Source organism: Cheilinus undulatus, linkage group 12 (genome assembly GCF_018320785.1).
Source record: "Cheilinus undulatus linkage group 12, ASM1832078v1, whole genome shotgun sequence".
NCBI classification, from domain to species: domain Eukaryota; kingdom Metazoa; phylum Chordata; class Actinopteri; order Labriformes; family Labridae; genus Cheilinus; species Cheilinus undulatus.
Genome location: NC_054876.1, coordinates 9,809,013 through 9,832,016, shown reverse-complemented (window position 1 = coordinate 9,832,016; position 23,004 = coordinate 9,809,013). Strand labels below are relative to the sequence as shown.

General features: G+C 38.0%; 3 protein-coding genes across 3 annotated transcripts in view; 2 read left to right on the top strand and 1 right to left on the bottom strand.

Annotated features, from left to right (window-relative positions):
- Positions 1-224: 224 nt before the first annotated feature.
- Positions 225-4,880, top strand: atg101 (autophagy related 101). Its single transcript, XM_041800570.1, has 2 exons — positions 225-768; positions 2,604-4,880. The coding sequence occupies exons 1-2, from the start codon at positions 517-519 to the stop codon at positions 3,006-3,008; spliced, it is 657 nt and encodes a 218-aa protein (XP_041656504.1). The 5' UTR covers positions 225-516; the 3' UTR covers positions 3,009-4,880.
- Positions 4,881-6,690: 1,810 nt separating this feature from the next.
- On the bottom strand, positions 6,691-18,986 carry zbtb21 (zinc finger and BTB domain containing 21). The gene is made up of 2 exons (XM_041801649.1): positions 18,888-18,986; positions 6,691-13,671 (listed from the first exon to the last, which is right to left on the bottom strand). The coding sequence occupies exon 2, from the start codon at positions 13,667-13,669 to the stop codon at positions 10,607-10,609; it is 3,063 nt and encodes a 1,020-aa protein (XP_041657583.1). The 5' UTR covers positions 13,670-13,671; positions 18,888-18,986; the 3' UTR covers positions 6,691-10,606.
- Positions 18,987-20,876: 1,890 nt separating this feature from the next.
- The window catches only part of umodl1 (uromodulin-like 1), a 32,853-nt gene continuing 30,725 nt past the window's right edge, over positions 20,877-23,004 (top strand). The window contains exon 1 of the mRNA XM_041800737.1: positions 20,877-20,916. The gene's annotated coding sequence lies outside the window, so the exon portion shown is untranslated. The remainder of the gene's footprint in view (positions 20,917-23,004) is intronic.

The following is a 23,004-nucleotide window of genomic DNA, read 5'->3' as shown; positions in this document are numbered from 1 at the left end:
CTCGAAAATGCGATCGATTGTTGTTGATGTTCAAGATTGATGTTTTTCGGCGTAAAGGCTAGAGTATTGTGCTTCGAGACTGCTCTACAACAAAGTGTGTGGTTGCATACTTTATTGTAAAACAAAATCGACCGGAAAAAGACGTAAATGCGAAACAAAACACTCCTAAAAGGTTGTTTTGAACTACACTGCTTGCCGTAGACTGTACGGCGTCATCATTACCACATCTTCCTGTCCTATTTGTAGCAAACACTGAGGTTGCTAGCAGGCAGGCTAGCTTTGAAACAATGTGTCTTTACTCATTCCTTACGTTCTTATTTTGGAGGTAGAGAAGTCTTAAAAATATTTATATTCTGTGTTTTTAAATATACGAACACAGTTCGACTAAGGCTCCGCCCCCTCGTAGAGGTAAACAAACGATAAATTCGTCATTAAACGGGATCGAGCTGGCGTACAGTAGCCGTCATCTCCCTGCTGTTGTCGTCGCCTGTAAATGTAAATAACCATTGTTTCGCCATGAATTGCCGCTCTGAGGTGCTGGAGGTCACAGTGGAGGCCAGGCAGGTGGAGGAGTCGATGTTAGCTCTGCTTCACACCATTTTACTGCACCGGAGCACGGGCAAGTTTCACTACAAGAAGGAGGGCACCTACTCCATCGGGACCGTGGGGACCCTGGACATCGACTGCGACTTCATCGATTTTACCTTCGTCAGGGTTTCATCAGAGGAACTGGACAGGGTGATCAGGAAAGCTGTGTCTGAATTCAAGGTAATTGGTGGTTTCAGCTGTGATTGTTGACTGTAAGGCGTTTTAAGGCCTGTAATTTGATGGTTGTGTTATATGAACGCTTACTGAGACTTCACCTTGCTTATACTGATGTTTTGAAAACAATACTTAAATGAGATGGTGTTGCACTGGTGAAATCTTTGAGGTTGCAAAAGCCAATATCTTATAAACTGTATTAAGGATTGTATTAGAATATATGTCGGTTTGAAGGATTTTAAAATGAAATCACCTTTGTTATTATCAATAATAAAGTGTATTAAATGGCATCCAGCTCTTAGTGATTTTGTAAGATTCTATTTCTAGCAAATTTTATTTATCAGTTTATTTGTCAGGGACAGTACATAGGCATTGCTGCATTGACTGGAGGACAATGAAATATATATTCTGTACTGTTTTATTTCTGATGGTAGAGTGCGTCAGATCTGTGGATCCTTAACTGAAAAAGGGGTCTGACTAGATTTTGTTTTACACTTTGCTGGTCTACAGTCTCTGCTAACTGCTCCTCTTGTAGTGGTTTCTTCACTCAAGTATTTTTGAATAACTCTGGCTGAAGAGCGAGATCATCCAGACACTTAAAAGTCAGTTTAATAAATGAGAAACTCATCCTGGTCTCAGTGCATGTTTGGTGCATATCTTCCCCCACTCTTTCTCCCCGTATTTCCTGTCTCCCTTCAGCTGTCATATCTGAAAAAAAGGCAAACAAGCCCCAAAAAGTAATCTTTAAAAGAAAAAAAAAAAGGTTGACTTTAAACTACTGCATCTGTGCATCCCTAAAATAATGGCCCATTTAAATAAATGAGAAAAAATATAAATAGTCATACATTCTTTTATTTTCTTGTCCTTTTTGGTCAGGTAAATTAAAAAAACCTTTTTATAACTAGGGATGTACCAATACTACTTTTTCATCTTTTAACTGTTGCAATACTTTTATTCACTTTACATTTGTTTTCTATTATTCATCTGGATGTTTACTTTCTGCTTGTTTTCAAGGGCTGGGTTGTATTTATTTCCTGTGAAGCCCCTTGTAACTCTGGTTTTTAAAGAAAACAACAGGTCACTTCTTCTACAGCCCAATAAGACATTTGTAAATCTCTTCTGAGTCAGCTGCTAGGTATTATAGTTATTTACTTGCATTCCTGAACAGAAAAAAAATCAGTTTTAGTGGTTGAATGTTATGCTTGATTAATTTCTGACTTCTCACAGAAGCCTAGTGAGCTGGCTCAAATTTGGGTGAATTCAGTTTGAAATCCCTCATTCCTGTTCAAAATGGTAAAACGTGGAGAGCTCACTGAAAATGAAAGAGTCCGCATTAAAGCACTTCATGATGCTGGATGGTCTTTGAGAAAAATATGACAGGTGGTCTAATAGATTTGTTAAGCACTGTATTTTTGGGATTTTTATACCTTTTTTGATAGAGGAGGACAGTGGGCAGAATCGGAAATAAGGATGAGAGAGTAGGAGAGAGACATGCGGGAAATAGTGTCACAGGCACTGCACAAGTGTTAAAAAAGAAGTATGTTCTGTAAATAAACTTGGGTGTCCATCAGTGTGCCTGAGGCCAACCTGAGGTTCATCTGTGTAAGGGAAACACTGATACTGGCAGTGTTTTAGAAGTAGGCATACAAAGACTTGGTATAGGCACAGGGATCTGTGCATCCTTGCCTTTTCCCATTTTTTATGAAAGATTATAAAGTTATGGAAAATCATGATAGTCCTATTGTGAATCCAGTATTTTGATGTATATCATTAGCTTAGTCTATTGTTGCATCCCTGTTAATCTATTATAAAGTTTAAATCACTCTCTTCTGTGCTTGTAGGATGCTTTGAACAACTCTGGCAGTGACGGCATGGGGCAAATCTCCCTGGAGTTCTACCAGAAGAAGAAGTCCCGCTGGCCCTTTTCTGATGAGTGCATCCCCTGGGAAGTTTGGAGCATCAAAGTCAACGTGGTGAACCTGGCCAATGAGCAGGAGAGACAGATCTGCAGGGAGAAGGTGGGCGAGAAGCTGGGCGAGAAAGTCATCAACGTGGTTGAGGTCATAAACAGACACGAATACCTGCCAAAGATGCCCACCCAGTCTGAAGTGGACAATGTGTTCGACACCAGCCTCAAAGATGTGCAGCCCTATCTTTACAAAATCACATTTCAGATCACGGACTCTCTGGGCACCTCTGTGAGCACAACAATGAGGAGGCTGATTAAGGACACTCTGGCTCTGTGAGGACGCTCGAGGACAGAGAGGAAAAAGATCTGGATGATTCATTACCACATACATAGACATGCGGTCTCTTTTTATTCTAAAAACATGTGAAAAACCTGGCAGTGTCAGCGAAGGCAACTCATCTGTGGCTTCTGTGATATCTCTGCTGTGGTTTGGTTATCGCTTGTACCTTAAAATTATTATGTGATGTTGATTTTAAATGCTTTTTGTTTTTGCAGTATTCTCTTTGTCTCTTCCCTCTTCCATCTAGGAATTCAACCATGACAGGGAAGAAAATAAGAGTTTATATCAGTTCTTTAAAAAATTGTGTTGCTGATGTCAAAAATGTGTAATTTATTGTTAATCTTTGGCAATAAATGTTCATCATATTGGATGGTAGTAAGGTTTTGACAGCCAAATTAAATACTGACATTGTTGTAGCATCTAAGATGAGTAAAACAGAGGTATTCAGTACAGAACACCATGTAAGACTAATAAATCACATTTCTGTTCATGCAAAAGCTGTGGATGTGTTTTTAAATCCTCAACTTCCTCTTTGCACACACATTTGTGGAGTGTTTGACCTTACACATGAGCAGGACAGGATTTCCAGTTTGCCAGTTTTCCAAATTAAAGCCTCCCAAGTTCACTCCTGAGTTTCCAGTCAGAATTTGTTACAGCAGCCCTCAGTGTGAAAAAAAACATCCCCCCCGGCTCAGCGTAGTGTGCCAACCGGATGACTTGTGTGTCCGTTTTCACATTCCACATACCAACAAGCTTTACAATTTGACACAAGATTCACATTGATAGCAGTGTTTAGGAACAATTATTCAATGGTTTTGTAACAGAATAATGTTTAAATTGAGGGAAGACAACTTCAGAGAAACCAGCTAAATTAAAACACAAAATGAAATAACCACTTTACTAGCATTACAGACTAAGCAACATTTCATGAATAAAACAAAAAGATGAGTGTTCTCATCTTGGATTTAATTATGTTTAGGACTGTTTTAGAAGAAGATACACAAACGCTTACTTTAGCTTTCGCTAAAGCTGATATAGCTTTACTGGCTACATAGTTAACGCCATTTAGTAAGACATAAGCCACTGCAGCTATGTTAGCTATAGCTAAAGCTAAAACAAGCCACTGTTCGTTTATGTACTTATAAAACTGATCTTGAGCTTTAGCAAACATAGCATAAACTAATGTAGCATCATTAGCTTTAGATGTAGCTACAAATTATCTGCATAGCTAACTTGGCTCCATTAGCTTTAGGTTTGACTTTTTAGCTATGTTACCTGTATAGCTAATGTACCTACATTAGCTTTAGGTTAAGCTACATAGCTATGTTGCCTACATTGTTAATGTAGCTTTTTTAGCTTTAGATTTGGCTATGTAGCCAGGTTAACCAGGTAGTTAATGTAGCTTTGTTAACTTTATATTTATTAATGTAGCAATGTTACTTATACAGTTAACATAATTTAGTTAGCTTTAGATTTAGCTACATAGCTGTTACCTACATAGCTAATGTTGCTTCATTAGCTTTAGCTGTATTACTTACATAGCTAATGTAGGTTTCTTAGCTTTAGATTGAGCTACATAGCTATGTTTCCTACGTAGCTAATGTAGCTCAATTAGCTTTAGGTTATGCTATGTAGCTATGTTACCTTTGTAGCTAACATAGCTTGATGAGCTTTATATTTAACTACAGTTACTGCAACAAAAGGATTTCCAACTAAATATGAACTGTTATTCACTTTAATCTATTTTAAGTCTTTCTGTTCCAGTTCTTTTACTCACCTGAAAATGTGGTTTTCTGTACAAATAAAGCTATCTCCTAAGTGGTGTATCATATCAAGATGTAAACACCCGGAAATAAAAGTTGAAATGTTGATCTCTTGTCTCATATTCATCTTTTGGTGTCAAACCCAAATGTTTTTAGTCCACAGTGAAAATAATGCATTGGGCCCAGCGTTCCTATACTTTTGGAGAGGACTGTATGTTACCCATGTAACTAACACAGTTCTGTTAGCATTAGACTTTTCTGTTAGGTGCATTACAGTGTTTTCAAGGAGGAAATGCTTTATTCTGTTTATTCAGCTTCATTAAACGTTTTGTTTGGCAGGTCAGGTTTTTGACTTTTAATTTTCAGTAGCCTAAACCTTAACTCAGCCCTCATCCTAACCCTTAGTGGAAATTTAATCCGATTTTTATTTTTTTAACTTTTAGCTTTTATTTCTGTGGCATCTCACTGTAGTAGTCTGCAAGAGGGGTGTCTAAGATCTGAGGTCTGCAGCCAGACTGTCTTGAATCAATTTCACTTTTTCGTCAATCATCATAGTAAGGGAACTAAGGCTCCTTAAAATTGAGATAGTCCTATCAAAACAGAACAAAGCAGAACCATGATATTTTAATGACAAATGCTTTTTTGGATAGACAGCCTCGAAGCAAGCTGCCCAGGTTCAATCTGACTGAGCAGTATGGGGTATACCATTTCTAAATCTTAACCTAGATTAACTCATGACTCCATCCACTGTCCTGTAGTCTACAATGAAGTAGTGCTGCTAGACTTATCTAATCACACAACAATGTAACAGGTTGTCAACTCCTGAGCTTTATACTCTAACCTCTGCACCCCTCGGTCCAGCCTCTCTCTCTCTTCCCACATGCAAAACTGCCCTGCATTTCAAAATAATACACTGTTTCAAACAACATGTCAAATTGAAATGGACTGAGCCGCTATAAGTATGGACATTATGTAGAATATAAACACTACCCTACCAGTTGTGAGAACTGGTGGCCTGTCTGATACAGATGTATTCTACATCAGAGGTGACAGATTTGAAAGTCAACTTGGCGAGTGTTGATTTCACAAGGTTGTGCTTACATGACACTCATTTTGAAGCCACCTGGACCAATATTTTCTCTATGTCTTCTATCATATAGTATAATATGACATAAACTGACTTGGAATTCTTAACTACACATCTGTAAGTAGATCTGATACTTTTTGGCATAAGCCTCACACCTTGATGCTTGTTGTATAGATGTGTTTGCATTTGTGTCCTATCTATAAAATGGACAAATTTTTCCTCTTAGTTAAAATAATATCTATGTTAAAAACACATTTTTCACAGAATTTGTCTCATACTTCAGACTGTTTTTAGAAGTTGCAGTTTTTCAGGTCCAGAGCTCCTGCTAGCATGTGACCTTTTCATAAAACTACTACAAGAACTAACATCACCATCTATTTAACATGATTTTTGACATAATTTAGCCCTTTTAGGTAACACTGTTGTCTGTTTTCGGGAATTCTGATATGAAATTTGGAGAATGTTTATATAATTTAAAGGACAGCACACGTTTTCCAAGGTCATGCTGCTTTTGCTCTCATTTCATGGATTTTTAATGACGAGAAAATTGGTTTTCCAGTTTTTCTAGGATGTGTGAGAGCCTTGATTTTTGCTTAATTAAAGGACACAAATTGAGAAACTGACTTTCTTTTAAGTAATAGAACAACTGAGCTAAAGGTAAATCGGGAGCACCAATGCATTGGCTCAATAAGTGGCTCCAAACAAGCTGACACTGAGTAGAAATCATGTAAAAGAAGCTAAATGTTGTTTAATTAAGATGTTAATCAGCTATGGTTTATTGTAGTGATTAAAAAGTCAGATACCACAAAGGGTTGTATATATACTCCATTGTTACTCTTTATTACAGAAATTAAGCACAAAAACTGTAGAAAAACCTAAACACAAAACAGCTGCAAGTCTCCAAAAGCAACAATAAAGCAACCGATGCAGATACAAATATTCATTATTGCAGTGAGAGCACAGAATACTAAAAAGATAAACTCTTGTTTTCTAACAAAATTGGTACAAAATTGAAGATACAAACACTTCCATATACACAATTCTAATCGTTTCTGTGAAACTTTCAGCAAGTTGTTATCACAAGAAATTAAGAGCACTATCATCAATACAGAAGTTCTCCAATGAATTAAACGTCACAATGCAGCTCACGTCGCTCGTCGAGAGGAAAAACAAATTCCCAAAGTTTGTGTGGAGCACTCTTTGAATGCAGCATCTCCAAAATACATCACAATCGTAATAATTTATGACAAGTTCTAATCCATCTAGCCAAAGCAGAAGTAAATATTTGTACAAGAATACAATTGTGAAACAGCTGGGATACAATCAAAACACATTCTTTATATTAATTCAGGAAGCAGGGACACACTGTTCATTTGTAGAATAAAAGGTTTGCTCCCTCACGCCTCCTCTCTCTCTTTACTTCGTCTTTGATTAGCCTGAGTCATCTGAAACTTTATTGTGCTTTATGTGAAATCAGAGAGACAAAGTATATTTCATGTTGCATAAGGCCATCAAAGCATTGTAAAGCTTGGTACATTACTATGTGTTTAACTGCACAAATCTATCAGAATATATATGAGAGTACATAACACTGGTGCTGCACTGGGTTGGCTGGCATACTAACTTTAAATTTGCACAAATTATTTTAATTTTTGCATAATGGTTGTTCTAATTTTACCATAGATTATAGCAAAAACTTTGCTGCAGTGTGCTTAAAAAACTTCCTCTGCTGTGAAAATTTGTTATTAATCTGCAGTAAAAAGTCAAATATTTTATTCAGGTTGATATCAGATCAAGCCAGTTATATTTCTAGCTGAAACTGACCCTTTGTTGGCTCTTTTTATCACCCTGCTAACCCAACAAATCAGAGAGACCCCTCTCAGAGCAGCTGTTGCTGTTGGGCTACTTCCAGTTAAACTTGCATCTACATGAACTCTTTACAGAAGTGATCATCAACTGGCAGCCCAGGGGCCATTCAGGATCACTAAAAAAAGGCGTTTCCTGTTTGTGTTCTTCACTATTTAGAATTTAGTATACTTGCATCAAATCAAGTGATGGAAAACATGTTAGTACAAGCTATCGCAATTGGCACCTAGTAGCTGGCTGTAGTACTGTCAGTTAGGACTGATCTCACTGGTAAAGGATAAAAAAAATGTATATTTGAAAGGAAATTAAATTATTTAAACAAAAATATGTTACTTAGACCAAAATTAATTGAAAATCTGTCTCCCAAAGAAAGTGTCTGTCAAGGAAAAGCTGAACCCAAAATAGTTGATGATGCCTGCTCAACAATGAATCATGATGAAAGTGAGACTTTAATTTGGTTACTTCATCATAGTTTGGATTTAACTCTGTGGTTGACCATACTGACAACAGATAATCACAAAGAACATACATACTGTATGCAGGAAGGTAAGAGGAAACATCTTTAATACTGACAATGTGTTACGGTAATGATTAAGTACCTAAAATGTTACTTTTTAGCAAAGTTATTAATGCTATATTGTTAGTAATGATAGCATAATGTAATGCTGATGTTACTATTCTGTAGCATTAGCTAACCAGCATTAATATTCATTTCCAACTTCATGTTAAAGCTGAACTTGTAAGCATGATCAGAGTGTTACATGAATTGCATTTATTTCTTTTTTTGTTTGCAAAAAAAGCATTTTGTTGATGTGCTGTGGGAGGACTACAAATGTTAGTCAACATCAGTAGCATTAGACACCAGAAATATTTTAAACCATTAACAATTTTTCAAAGATTTCATATTATTCTCATACAGCCTAAATTCTTTGTAGATACTAGGGGTCAGGTTTTCTAGTAAAGTAAATGGAACAAATATTTTGGACTAATTAACGTATTATTAGATATTTTTATTTCTTTAAAAATGTATGCATCTAATAGTTTTAGCACTGAAATCAGTCCCTATCACCTATACTGCAGCCAGCCACAAGGAGGTGATTGGGATATTTTGTCTGAGTTCACCAAGTCTGATGCTAATATGCTGCTGTGATTGGTGAAAAACTTTTTAAATTTTTCATTCTCAGGCTGGAAAATTGCACTAAAAGAGCCTGAAGTGGAAAGTTGACAATGAAAACAGGAGCTTAAATCAAAAATAGACTAAGGAACTTTCTTTATAGAAGAATCAAATCAATCAAAAATAAACTGAATTTAGCCAAATTGTGGGTTGTTTGCAGTTGTTTCAAAGGGAGGAGTCCAGTGATGATACTTTGTCTAACCTAGAAACAATAACCTAGAAGGGCTGAGCTTGACAAAGAGTCAATTTCCCAAATATCACTCCTTATCTGGTGAGTGCACCTTGAACACATTTTTCTTTAACTGTCAACGAAACAACTTCTTCGTATCTCATGGCCAATCATTGCACTGCCTCATTGATTTATATGTACAAACAAGATGAATAATTGGCTTAGTAATAAGCAAATAAAATAATAAGTTCTGCATGAAGCAAATTAACAAGGCTAAAAAATAAAATACAATACCTGAAACAACAGGTGTCTGAGATGTTTGATAACAATGTGCGATTTAAGTTTGTAATAATCATCCTGAAGATCTTAACAGACCTAACAATTAAACAAAATGACAAAAGGCAAATATGAGAGAAAAATGCAAAAGAATGCTTATTCAAAGAGGAAATGTTGGGCTGGTTTAAAATTTCTACATCTGGAGGCCAACATTTTGTAATTTGTCCCCTTATAACAGAATCAAACTGTTACACAAAGTGCATATTGAATACATGGTTGAGGCCACCAATATTATCTTTAAGGGGTGTCACTCACATCAAGAGATAGATTTGATACAAAAGCAAAAGCACTACTTGTTACTTCACCACCGACCTCTCAAAAATTTAAAGCACTTTACCTACACTCTGAGAAGACAATGAATAAAGTTGTGTCGAGTTTCTTTAACCTTTATTTCAAACACAAAGATGTTCCAGTACTAATTTACCTATCAGGCACAGGCTCCTGAACTTAAATGTTTTTATTATTTATACCTTGAAAGTAATGAAACAAAGGATTGGACAAAGTCTGAGTGATGTCACCTTTAATTGATTTCAGAAGCCATCTTTTGAAGCAAATTCAAGATGGTTGCTATTCTAATAACGCTGTCTCAAACTGACTTAACATTTAGACATTAAGGTGGGGATGAGGTGGGACCGAAGTGTCCTTACAAACAGCAACAACTTGTCTATGTCAGCCATGACCTTAATAACGCATAACCTGTTTCCTTCTTAAAGCCAACAGACAACTTCTTATTAAAAAAAAAAAAAAAAAAAAAATCAGCCTCATACAGACTGTGCCCATAAAGACCTCACCAATTCAGGCCAAACTCTACAGCTAAGCCTAACCCTAACCTTTGGTATCAGTACTGTAACAACTTTTGTTCAGAGTAGAACAGCTAAAAAAATTAAGGACACAACTCTACACCTTGTTTTCTCATGTTATCAACATATATAAGTAAAATTAGACGACTAGCAGAGATTGAAAATAGAGCACTGATTATATCTTGTTTGGAAAGTTCAACAATTTATAGTCATCTCATCTCACAGAGGAATCTAGCACTTGATTGCACATTCACATTTACACCTCTAATGAACATGGCCACTTTAATATATGACATTGGAGGCAAGCAAATAAGCTATACATTCAAAGTCTTCCTTTTGTAGGCTGAGGTGTGTTTACTATAACATTGTCTCTTCAGAGAAACTACTACTTGTCTGATGCTTACATGTGGCTGTGACTCTGCTCGTGGCTCCAAAGACTGAAGGCCGTCTTGAAGGTCCTGTGGCAGAGTTTGCACATGTACTGCCTCTTGAACGTCAGGGCAGAGAGAGATGGAGCATGGTAAAAGAGTGTGTCTGATTCCTGAGGGCCTCCTGGATTCTCCATGCTGTTTGACCTTGACAGGGGACTGTGGCTGCTGGGTTGGCGTTCGAGTTCAGGCCTCACCGTCGTGTTTACTGATGAGCTACAGGGCTCTGGGCTGTTGGATTCTTCAGCCACTGCTGCAGCCGGTGGCACTGTCTGGGTGGATTTGAGCACAGAGGCCTGTGGGGAGCGGCGTTCAGGGTTCTGAGGGGTCGTGGGAGGGGATGGAGACAGAGGTGAGGGATGTCTGTCGATCTCTTTGGCTCCAGGTTCGCTAGCAGTCGACATGTGGGACTGAAAGTGGCTCCAAAGGCGGAAGTTGGTCCTGAAGGCTTTGTTGCAGATGTGACAGATGAAAGGTTTGATGTGGCAGAGCAGCTCCTGGTGTCGTTCCAGGTCTTTGCGAGAGCTAAAAAGATTCCCGCATTTCTCGCATGGCCACACACCGGGCTCTTCAGGCCCCTGTTTTGCAGCCTCTGTATTCTCCCTCTCACTCACAGCCTCTTCTAGCGGTTCTTCCTTCACAACCAGCTTGCCGTGGTGGCCCATGCTTAGATCCTCAGGCACATAAGATGACGAATCTTCAGAGTCATATATGGGCGGACCTGAGGAGTCGCTGTAGCCGATTGTCTCTCTTGAACTCCTGGCCGCTAGAGGCTCGTCTTGGTAGGGATCCTCTCTGAGCATTTCAGGCGACTCTTCGTTGTTCTCTTGTTGCTGCAGGTGAATCTGGTCTTTAACAGTCATCATATTTTGGTTGTGGACCTCTACCTGGTGACGCCATATACTGAAGGATGACTTGAAGGTCCGCATACACTCCAGGCATGTCAGTTTCTTGTACTTACAATGTGTCTCGTGGTCCTTCTTGACCGTTGGACTGGAGAAGCGGAGGCCACAGTAGGGACATACCGTTGCATGTCGACAGCCCCTCTCATGGTCGCCCTGCTCAAAGAGTGAAGACAGCTTCATGTTACAAAGTCTACAGGAGTAACTGCCAGCATCTGTGTTCTTCTGTTGACTAATCTCATTCTGCTCCTGGTAGAGGATGCTCTCGTTTGCCGTGTCCTGTTCAGCTTTTTCAGCTGGATGTGTCCTTAAATGCTGTCTGTACTGAGACTGGAACACAAATACTTTCCCACAGTAAGGACAGATATAGTTGGGCCTCGATCTCTTCTTGGCGAGTGCGGGAGACTGCAAACCCTGTTTATTCCTCTTTAACTTCCAGAGCAAAGCTTTCTTTATTTCCCTCTCTCTTACAATATCTATCAGCTTCTTTTGAAATTTCTCATCCAGTACAGAGGAGCTGGAGGATGAGGCTGGGTTTTGTACCACACCATGCTGAGTTTGGCAGTGAGTCCACACTTTAAAGTTGGTATGGAAGCGCTTGTGGCAGATGTCGCAAGCATACGGCTTTTCAGGGTTGTGATACATATTTACATGCCGATGTAAGCCAGCACTGGACCTGAAAACCTTTAAACAGTTCCAGCATTTGAAGATTTTGTTCTGAGGAGGCTCTACATTGTTCTCGTTCAAGTCGCCGCTGTCACTCTGAGGTGCTGCCAAGTTCTCATCAAGAGTCAGGGGATGTTCTTTGAATATTTTGCTCTTCTTGAATGGGTACCTTCTGTTATCTGGACGGTCCCTTCTTTTCCCAAAAGAATTGAAATCTGGCCTTAAACCTTGCTCATAATTTGCTTGTAAGTCTTTGAGATTAACAGGCAGCGCATCTCCTACTGTGATTCGAACAATGTCCATAGGGTCTGCGAGTGGACTGCTGGGCTCAGCTTTCACACTGAGCTCTCTTTCTACCTGAGTTTCTTCGTCATACCTGCTGGGGTACTTGGACCTGAGAACCAGGGGAGATGCTCTTTTTGAGTTGCCGTTGTGAGCAGATGTTTCCGGCCCACATGCTTTGGATGCCATTTTAACAACCGACTGTTCACGGTTTTGCAAATCCTTGAGCTCCAATGTGGGCGAGAAGACTGGAACAGGGCTGTCCATGGATAAAGATCTTCTGAGGAGGCTTTTTATGAGTGGCCCGCTCCGGTCAATGGTCGGGCTTGGCTCATTAGCCTGGCCTTGAAAGGACACTTTGGTATGATAGTGGTGCTCCTGCTCCTCTTCTTCCTCCTTAGTGTCCTGGTCGATGGCAGACTGCAGCCGGATGTGCTGCACGTCTGCATCACTGAAAGACACTGAGGAAGTCAACTGGGGCCTAACAGCTGCGATGTGTGATGAATTCCCTTTTAATATAGAGGTGTATGGATAGGTGGACTTCCTGTCAGCAGCTTCGCCCTGTTCTGATGATTTCCTGCTGGTGGGTTCATTGTTTCTGACAGACTCAAATGAGATGTGTTCTGAAGGAGACTGAGTTGAATCTTGTGTTGAGTGTGGAGGCGACGCTCTCTCTGATGTCTTCCTTGGATAATTTGAGCGAGCGGGATGGGCCGTCTCATTCCTGACCCGACACACAATGACGCTTCTTGTCTGGACATCATTCTCTTCCCCTTCAGAGAACGACAGCCTTTTTCTGGACACACAGTAGGATGCATGTGGCCTTGTTGACACTATGTTTGTGAGGAAAGGGATTCCAAGACTGTAGCCCAGCTCTTGAATAGCTGCCAGGCTGCCTTTGTCCACAAAAAGTGAGGAGGAGTAGATGTAATTCAAAACAATCTCAAAGGCATCAGGCTCACAGAAGTCCAGATTTACTACTTTTAGGGTTTCTGTGTCCATCCGGGTGAAGAGGGACTGGAAATACTCACTGCTGGCAGCCAGGACACTCTTATGAGCCTGGTACCTCTGGTCAGCCACAACCAGGACTACATCGCACATCTGACCACGCAGACGCTGCTCATTCAGAACCCCTAAGACTGAGAGGGAGTGGGAGGGGTTGCTGTAATGCACAAGGCTCTCCATGACTGAAAGACAAGAGAAGAGAATCATATTTTAATGCAGGCATGTAAACACAAAATGAATGTTAATTTAAAGTGGTCATTACATAGGCATTGAATTACTCCTTCACTGACATATGCATGTACAGGCAGACATATTTTCTTTCTATTCCATGCTTTTCTTTTAAAGTACACTGGTGTCTGTTAGTCCATCCCTTTCACCAAAACACCATCAGTATAAGAGGAACCACACTCGTGGGAAGTTTCATTATCATTTGTTATATAATGATAATGTAGTTCTGTTTTTAAGTTAACCACACTAGAATTAATCTCTGTCTTTTGCTAAAATGAGCAAAAGGGAACTACTTGTTAAAAACACATCAAAAAGCACAAAAAGAAAATCAAAACATAGAAAAAATACAAAATAGTGCTGAGTTCTAAAACATTCACACCACAAACACCTTAAATGTAGTGCAGTTCTGTATGTATGTTTTAGCAATTCACAGAAACTTTTACAAAAAATGTAATAGCCCGACCCTCTATACCTTGTTCAAAATATATTTTTTGAAATTATGAAAAAAATGTAAGTGTGCTTGGACATTTAAGCAATGGTTTACAATTTTGATCTTGTTTGAAAATAGTAGGGGTGCATGATACTGGGCTTTGGCAATAAACAATATGCCTATATCTACAAACTTATTTAATACTATACTTGTTTAAAAAAACATGTATTTCTAAAGAACATCATATCCGTCCCCTACTATAATTGACCTCTTACTCTTATTTTGACAGTCTATTTGTTTTAGAAAGAAAAGACATAAAAACCATCAAAAGCATTTGATTACACAGTGATGATAGATTAATTTTTTTTTTTTCAAATAAAGAGATTTCGCATAAAAGGCTGTGAAGGTTATTTCTTTGTGCATTTTTTGCAAAAAGTATTTTTAACAGAAAACTTCTTCATCTGTCTTTCTGCAGGCTAAAAACAGTAGTGTAAAACCCTGTGCATGGAATTAAAATGTGACATGTTTAAATGGAGCTTATACTTACAAAATGAAATTAATTTCCCTAATAAAACTACCGGTTTGCAGAGTGGTTTCTGGTCACAACCCTGACAGTATGCTTGAAATAACATGCACACAAAAAAATGTTCTATTAAAATCCAAAACATGCAGATTTTTATAGGCAAAACGTATGTTATAAATACTATCAGAAATGTTCATATCTGTCCATATCAATATTGTGCGAATAGTATCGGGATCCCCAAATTAAAACTAGATGAGCATCAGTCTTTGGACAAACTTTTAAGTATTAGGAATGAGCATGAAAAAGATTAAAATTCAGGTGAGGTGGGGTATGTTGGTTCTGCTTACAATTCTACAAAATCAATGCAACAAAATCAATGCCGTCGTCCTCAAGGGTGAAGCACTGATATCATGCAGAAAATATAGTGCATGCCTGATAAATAGAAGCCACTACGAGCTTATGTTGGATGGATTTCTTTAGTGTTTTGTGTTTTCCTCATTTAGCTTCGGCACAGAGTGAACTTTGTGTCCTCTATATTGAGCAAACATAAATTTTACGAAATTCCCTAATTTCTGTGACTCAGAACTACAAATTTAAGCCTTGATTCATTAGCCAGACCTACTTTGATAAATTATTCAAACAACATTTATTGTCAACAAAAACCAAACGATAGATTGATAACATAATAAATCAATCAATCACTGTTCTTGGGCCCTGACTGTTCTTAAAAAATCATAATGATAAAATATCAGGAATTGAATAAAGTTATTTTAATAAGCAAACTATGCTCCTGGCATAAATTCCTGTTTCCCAGAGTTTTATTTGGACAGGGCGTGTCTGAAGATGATGTTTAATGGGCTTAATTTTTGCTGTGAACTTACATCTTTACAGGCACATTAAATATCAGGAGCATTACATCATGTTAGTCCTAAGTTCTAAAAATGCAGCTCTGTCAAGCCACCTTCAGTTGCACAGACTGAAGCAGGAAGTTGAGAAGCTTGACTTTAAAATTAAGATTATTCACCACAGTATAGACACTGGGTAGAGGGAATTTAAGTTCTACTTAAAAGGTTTAAGAAACTCCTCTGATGATATATTAGCTTCAGAGAAAGAAAACTCTAGTTCACTCTGAAAATTTAATAAATGTGTCCCTATTTTAGGTGGATCTGCTCATTCTGTCAAACTGAACATGTCAGGAGTAGAAGTTACACCACAAACCCCAAACAATTTCCTGAGGAAAAAACTTTCCCAAGTGATTTCCAATTCTATTTCTAGGTGCATGTGCATTCTAAGCAACCCAGCAATAAAGAAATAATGATTAAAAAGTTCATTCCTTTCAAAACTTCTTTAATATCCATGTTACTGCATGCTTGGATCATGTTTTGTAAAAATGACTTTGCATTGCATCCTCATGACTGGAAGTTTGCTGTCTTTCAAATAAAAATAACTAAAGTTTTATTGTAATGAGATGAGGTAAAGTATCAGGTTAAGTAATTGGACTCTTTCCCATTTAATTTGTTTACATTGTTCTTATACTTAGCATGTCAATAACTCTATTGGAAGTAGCAATTACTGTGTGAAAACAGGTATTACAGGTATGACATGAGAGGCCTCTATTATCTGTTATGATATGGCAGGCCTCTATAATATTTCAATGACTGAAAGTAGCAATTACTATGTAAAAACAAGGTTACAGTATACTATAAAAGGCTGCTATTATTTACTCGCAAGTTACAGTACAAATGCATGAGCCCGAAGCCAGCATGAGATTGTTATTTTAACAATATAATTTTCTTTTATCAAGCCATTCCTTCTGGGCAGCGCTAATAGGGATCTGTGTAGTTTTAAGAATCATAAAGATCCCAAGCACACTGATAATACAGTGGAGTCATATTTGGAGAGAAAACAGATAAAACCCTGACAGACATGGACTGGTTCCCACAGTAGTGTGGTCAGAATAACAAATATTTAAGATTTGATTTAATTCTAGCTAAAGTCAAATTAGGTTTAAACCATTTTCCATAGTAAGGCAACCATAACAGAGGTTCCCAGGCACCCAATATTGATAACAGTCTTTCTTAATTATGCTTGGGACGCTTACTTCATGCAGCCCCCTCATTCTGACTCCCCTTTAGCATTTCAGAAAAACTCCTGTGTATTGTTAAAGTTGTAATTATATGTAAGAAACATTTTTGGTACTGGAATGTAAACAGTGCTCTGGAGTTAGAATTAATTTTGGATGGAGTCATTCTTCTTCTATGCACTTGTCCGATAAAATAGGTTTAAGCTCTGACATTTTATAATACTATCACTGTCATAAATACTGGAAATGACATTGCTTCAGACAAATGGTATCACTAAGTATTGAAAGTTTTGATCATCCTATGCCAAATGAAAATCACAGTGTCAGTTTGGGATCACCTGAATGGGGAAAGAATCAAAACAGCCTGATTTTAATAGTAAAGAAAGATGGTGTCCCCGGAGTTCAAGATGTGCTGAGAGCAGAGTTAATATTGGCTTTATCATGTAGAAGCCATTTAGTTCTTAAAAATTGTATTTCTGTTTTTTTGTGCATACATTCTCAACACTTCAGAGCTGCATTTTAATAAAGAGACTGAGTAATGAATATGCAGGTTATTCTGGGACAGCAGTGGCTCATCCTGTAAGGGTAAGCAATTGTTTATGTCTGGTTCCTTGAATTTTATTTGAAGACAGCAAATTTAATGCAACTTTGCTTGAAATGCAGACCCCTAACTCTATTAGTGCATGCCCAAAGGCTTGTGTGTGTACTTTAAGCTTCCAAGTGTATGTATGTGAATATTATGTCTCTCTGTAGAAGAGCATTAGTAAAAAATAAAGTTAACATTATTAGTTTTAAGAATTAAAACTGCTTAACAGCAATGTTTGGGACATCAGCATTCTTCTGCACATAACTTTATTGTATTCATTCATTATGATTCATCTCCTGATATGTCTTCCCATTTCTGCTCCTAAATCCTAGTGGAGAAAACAGACAGTTCTTTATCATGCAAAGCATTTAAATGAGGTTTAATTTCACTCACAAATGTCGCTTCCCATGATCAGAAAAACAAGATAAAGTTGAGATTAATTGATTACTGTACAGCTGCCATGTGGTGCTTGTCATATTCATCTATTTTGTAATCTGTGGTATGGACTGTACTACTTCCTTTTTGGTTGTTGTTTTTATTTTTTTTAATGGTTCAGAGTAGGTTTTGGCAGGGGATTTGTTTTTGTCTGTAGCCCAAAGGGTCTGATGTAATACTTCTTTATGCAAATATTTGTATTTTTTCTTATTTATTTCCCTTTATTTCTTAGTTCTGGATGTTTTAAACGCATATGATGCTGATGTTGAAATATCTACGAGTAATTGTGTTTGATAATGGCGATCTCAGCATCAACCAAAAATTGTCATGATTAGGATTTTCGCCCAACGTTCTTCTTCGGGCCTTTATTTTGAAAATTTTACCGGAACAGAGGTTGGCGTGTTGACGTTATTGACACTTGTTACTATCGGTAACTGGCTAGATGCTTCATTCATTCATCAAAAACTAACAACTGCCTGGTTACGTCTCTGTATAAACTTTAAGACAACATTCATAGAGAGACAATAAATACCCAGTCGTGTCTTTTTTCAAAGGAGGAAGTCGAGTGAAGCTTTAAGTATAAGATCATCCGTAAGACGTGGCTCAATTTTCACAAGACGGATAACTTACTAAGGCTAAATGACGCTTTCGGTTTACATACAAGTCAACCAGTTTCTCTTTGTGTGGCGGTAAGAGTCGAGGCTACGACCGTTACCCGTTTACAACGTCCAACGGTTAAAGAAAATACAGTGAGGAAAAGTTGAGCGCCTTTCAATGGACTCCCCCGCGGTAATCCCGGAATGAAAACACAGTCGGTCCAGACACAGAGGCTGTAGGAGTGTGGGGGAGTGAATTACCCCGCCGTTACCCCCGGTGGATGAGGTGTTTTGTTTTTTCCTTCCTTTAACGTCTCAACCTGGCCTGACACGGCTCGCTTTGTGGCTGCTAAACAGGTTGTATCTGGTCAGGTTTTACAGCAGCACAATCCCCCCTTTCGAGTTACGTCAGGGAGGAAAAGGAAAAAGCGTCTCCTCAACAGCACTCTACCAACTGTATTTAACCCTCCCTGCTAATTATTTTTAACACTAACTTTGGTATTCTGTCTACACTTACCCTGCCCGTCGTCAGTATGCTCTTTCCTCCTCACAGCCGGGACTTTATTCACTGTTGTGTAGATTTCTGCGCGCTGGTCGTGATTCCATCCATCTTGAATTTGACGTCATCCCACACCAGGGATGAGGTCATCGCAAAGAACGCTCGTCACGTGCACGGCGCACTGATAGGCTAATAAAGGACCAGGAGGCGGATCCAACTGAGAAATGACACTGAGGCTAATTTAAAGAGATAGGTCTTATTTTCGTTCAGCCGTGAATATATCTGGAGCTTTGACTTGACTTTTTTAAATGTGGCCATAATTAAAGTCAAATTCCTCCCTATTCTTCTTTGACTATAACTTTGAGGTCAGTTTATTTGGCTAACAACAAGCTCTTAACTTAGTACAAGTTCTGTTTTTATAATGTAATCAAAATCAGCTGATTTTGACTTATTGATTATGTGTTCACCCAAAGATTATATTAGCAGTTTAACCACTGGTTAAAGCAAGGCATTTCACTAGAACCTTGTACTCTAAGGGACCAACAGTGCATTCAGAAAGTTTTCAGACCCCTTTCACTTTTTTCAGCTTTGCTATGTTGCAGCCTCATGCTACAGTAAAAACCCTTTTCCCTCAATAATATACAATCAGTACTCCATAATGACAAAGTGAAAACAGAGTTTTAGACATTTTACACATTTCTTAAAAAAGAAAAACTGAATTATCACATTTACATAAGAATTCAGACCCTTTGAAAAAAAACATTAAATTTATCTCAGTTATCTCCTATTCCTCTTGATATTTGCTGAAATGTTTCTATGCTGTGATTGGAGTCCACCTGTGATAGATTAAACTGATTAGACATGTTTTGGAAAGTTACACACCTCTCCATAGAAGGCCTCACAGCTGACAATGCAAATCAGAGCAAAAACCAAGCCATGAGGTCAAAGGAACTGCCTGCAGAGCTCAGAGACAGAATTGTTGCAGAGCACAGATCAGAGGAATACTACAAAAACATTAAGTTGCACTAAAAGTTCTCATGAGGACAGTGGCCTCTGTAATTCTAAAATTAAAGAAGTTTGGCATGACCAGGACTCTTCAAAGAGCTGGTCACCTGGCCAAAGAGAGCATTTGGGGAGGAAGGGCCTTGGTAAAAGAGGTGACCAGGACCCTGATGGCCACTGACTGAGCTCAAGAGAGACAGAGAGTGACTGGAACAATTTACAAAATGAGACCAGACATTTATAGATAAATGTAAATAACATTAAAAGGGTCAATTTTGTCATGATTAGTGTTAAGAGAAAAAAAATACAAGAAGAGTAATTTAGAGTTTTCTTTAGGCTCATTCTCTCTTAACCAGCTTGTATAGCAGACTTGTTCTGTACCAACTTATTTGTAATGGTCCACAGTTAACATAAGTTGAGTCTTTTTTTCTGTTCTGGTCAATTAATTCTAATATAAATTACATAAAGTGTTGTATGTTTGTTATCCAGCTCAGAGGGATTAATGGTCAGTTCTTTAATTCTTTGTAAGGTGTGTGGGATGCTCTAAATTTGTCAAAATAATTTTTGCATGTTAACTTAAATAATGACAACATACTTACTGAATAGTTTATTCAAAAGTCTATTGATCAAACTGAAAAAAAAAGAAATACATTTGCTCTCTAAAAAACTATTAGGCTTCTCGGTCAGTATCATCTATAATTAAGACTGTAATGAAATCACTTAAACTTTGTGATAGTTTTCATAGCAGTGTAACATTTTAATGCAGATATTTTGGTTGTGGTATGGTTGTGTATTTTTCAAAACTATGTCACTATCAGAACAAGGCAAAGTCAGGGCATAAATGTCTTTTTATTTCACTTGCCATAATTTTCTATCGTTTGCACTTATTTTTCTGGGCTACCTTTGTGTGAATAATGTTTAAAATGTCCTTTTATTTGTTTTCATTCAGTCTGGTACTTTGTACAAGAAGAGCGCCCTCTGCTGGGCCCCTGCAAATTTGAGTGGTGCGCCCCACATATTGCTTCCAGAGTGTACTGAACCAATGGTAAGTTGATTCCTAATATGTTCGCTAAATACTCGAAAGTCTGTTTTTACTTCTTAACGTTCTATTATATCCTTTTCATGTGTTTGTGAGAACCTTTAAAAATTAATATAAACATTTCTCCGGCAACATTACTTTGTTATTAAGTAATTTAGTGTGTTGTGCTTTGCTAGCTAAAACTGTTACTCCTCCGTTGGTCTCCATTGTGTGGCTACATAGCAAAATTTTGAAATATTTGTAAATATTCATTTTGCACCATTTTGGAGCTTACTGCTACAACAGTTGCTGTGAGAGACTTAGTTTGCTTCTGTTGGTATCCAATGCAAAAATGAAACTTTGTGCCTGGTTTGACAATACAAAAGATAGTACATAGGCTAACTGCTACATTTGTCATCCCGTTGTTCCAGACAAGGAAAGAAATTTAACTAACATAACAAGCAAATTTCCAGAACTTACTTTTTGACTTGAAAAACAAAACCATAATTATTAATTATTTTCATACCTATTTATGTATTGAAACTCCAAGAAGAGATTGTTTTGGCAGGTTTCAATTGTAAATTGCATGTACAGGTGCATGCCAACAAATTAGAAAATTGTGGGAAAGTTGATTAATTTCCTCAATTCAAAAGTGACACTCATATATCATGTACTGTAGATTCATTACACTCATAGTGAACAAGTCTTTATTTCTTTTGATTTTGATGATTGTAGCTTACAGTTATGAAGACCAAAAATTCAGAATCTCAAAACATTAGAACATTACATAAGATCAATTATAAAAGAGGGATTTTAATACAGAAATGTGGGCCTTCTGAACGTATGTTCATTTATATGCACTCAATACTTTGTTGTGGTTCCTCTTGCATGAATTACTGCATCCATGTGTTGTGGCTTGGAGGCGATCAACCCGTGGCACTGCTGAGGCGCTATTGAAGCCCAGGTTGCAAGCAGCCTTCAGCATATCTTCGTTTTTGGGTCTGGTGTCTCTCATCTTCCAGTTGACAATACCCCGCAGATTCTCTATGGCAGCCTTTTCAAAAATTCAGTACACTGCGCCCCAGAAAATCCTCAGGGGCCCACCAAAACCCTTGTACAACCATGATACGAGACTCAAAGTATTTTCCTTTATATTTATATTTCATAAACAGAAAAATAAGATGCAAACACTTGGTTTTCAGAGACATCAGCATTACTTATAGTGTTTGTGGGGTCACAAATTTCATGTAATGAGCCACTGCTGTTTATATTACAAAGTTAATGATATAAAGATATATGAGTTAAAACTTCTGGCCATGCTTATTTACTGATTTGACTTGTATTTTATGAACATTTAAAGTATGATTTAATTTCTTTGAATATTTCTATTGATGGAGATATTGTAAATGACCTCTTGCTGCCCACCTGCAGTACCTCTGGAAACACTGAACTACAGTTCAGGTCTGGCAAGTATGCTGGCCAATCAAGCACAGCAATGTCATGGTCATTTGACTAGCTTTTGGTACTTTTGGCATTGTGGACATTGTGGTACCAAGTCCTGCTGGAATATGAAATCAGGATCTCCATAAAGCTTGTCAGCAGAAGGAAGCATGAAGTGCTCTAAAACTTCCTGGTAAATGGCGTCATTGACTTTAAACCTCAGAAAACAAAGTGGACCAAAACCAGCAAATGACAAAGCACCCCAAACCATCACTGACTGGAAACTGAAAACACTGGAATTGAAGTATGTTGGATCCTGTGCCTACACCAGACTCTGGGACCTTGATTCCAAATGAAATGCAAAATTTGCTTTCATCTGAAAAGAGAGCTTTGGACCACTGGGCAGTGGTCCAGTTCTTTTTCTCCTTGGCCAAGGTAAGATGCTTCTGACATCTCTGGTGCAGGAGAGGCTGGACATAGGAATACAACAGTTGTAGCTAAATTCCCTGATACATCTATCTGTGTGTGGTGGCTCTTGATGAACTGACTCCAGCCTCAGTCCACTCCCTGTGAAGCTCCCACAAATTCTTGAATGGGTTTTGCTTGGCAATCCTCTCAAGTCTGCAATTATCCTTGTTGCTTGTCTATTTTTTTCCTACCATTCTTTTTCCTTTC

Bases quoted from the DNA above. Each gene is read 5' to 3' on its own strand.
- zbtb21 (XM_041801649.1), bottom strand. From the start codon at position 13,669: ATGGAGAGCCTTGTGCATTACAGCAACCCCTCCCACTCCCTCTCAGTC.
- atg101 (XM_041800570.1), top strand. From the start codon at position 517: ATGAATTGCCGCTCTGAGGTGCTGGAGGTCACAGTGGAGGCCAGGCAG. The intron at 769-2,603 runs GTAATTGGTGGT...CTGTGCTTGTAG, and splicing joins AAGCTGTGTCTGAATTCAAG to GATGCTTTGAACAACTCTGG.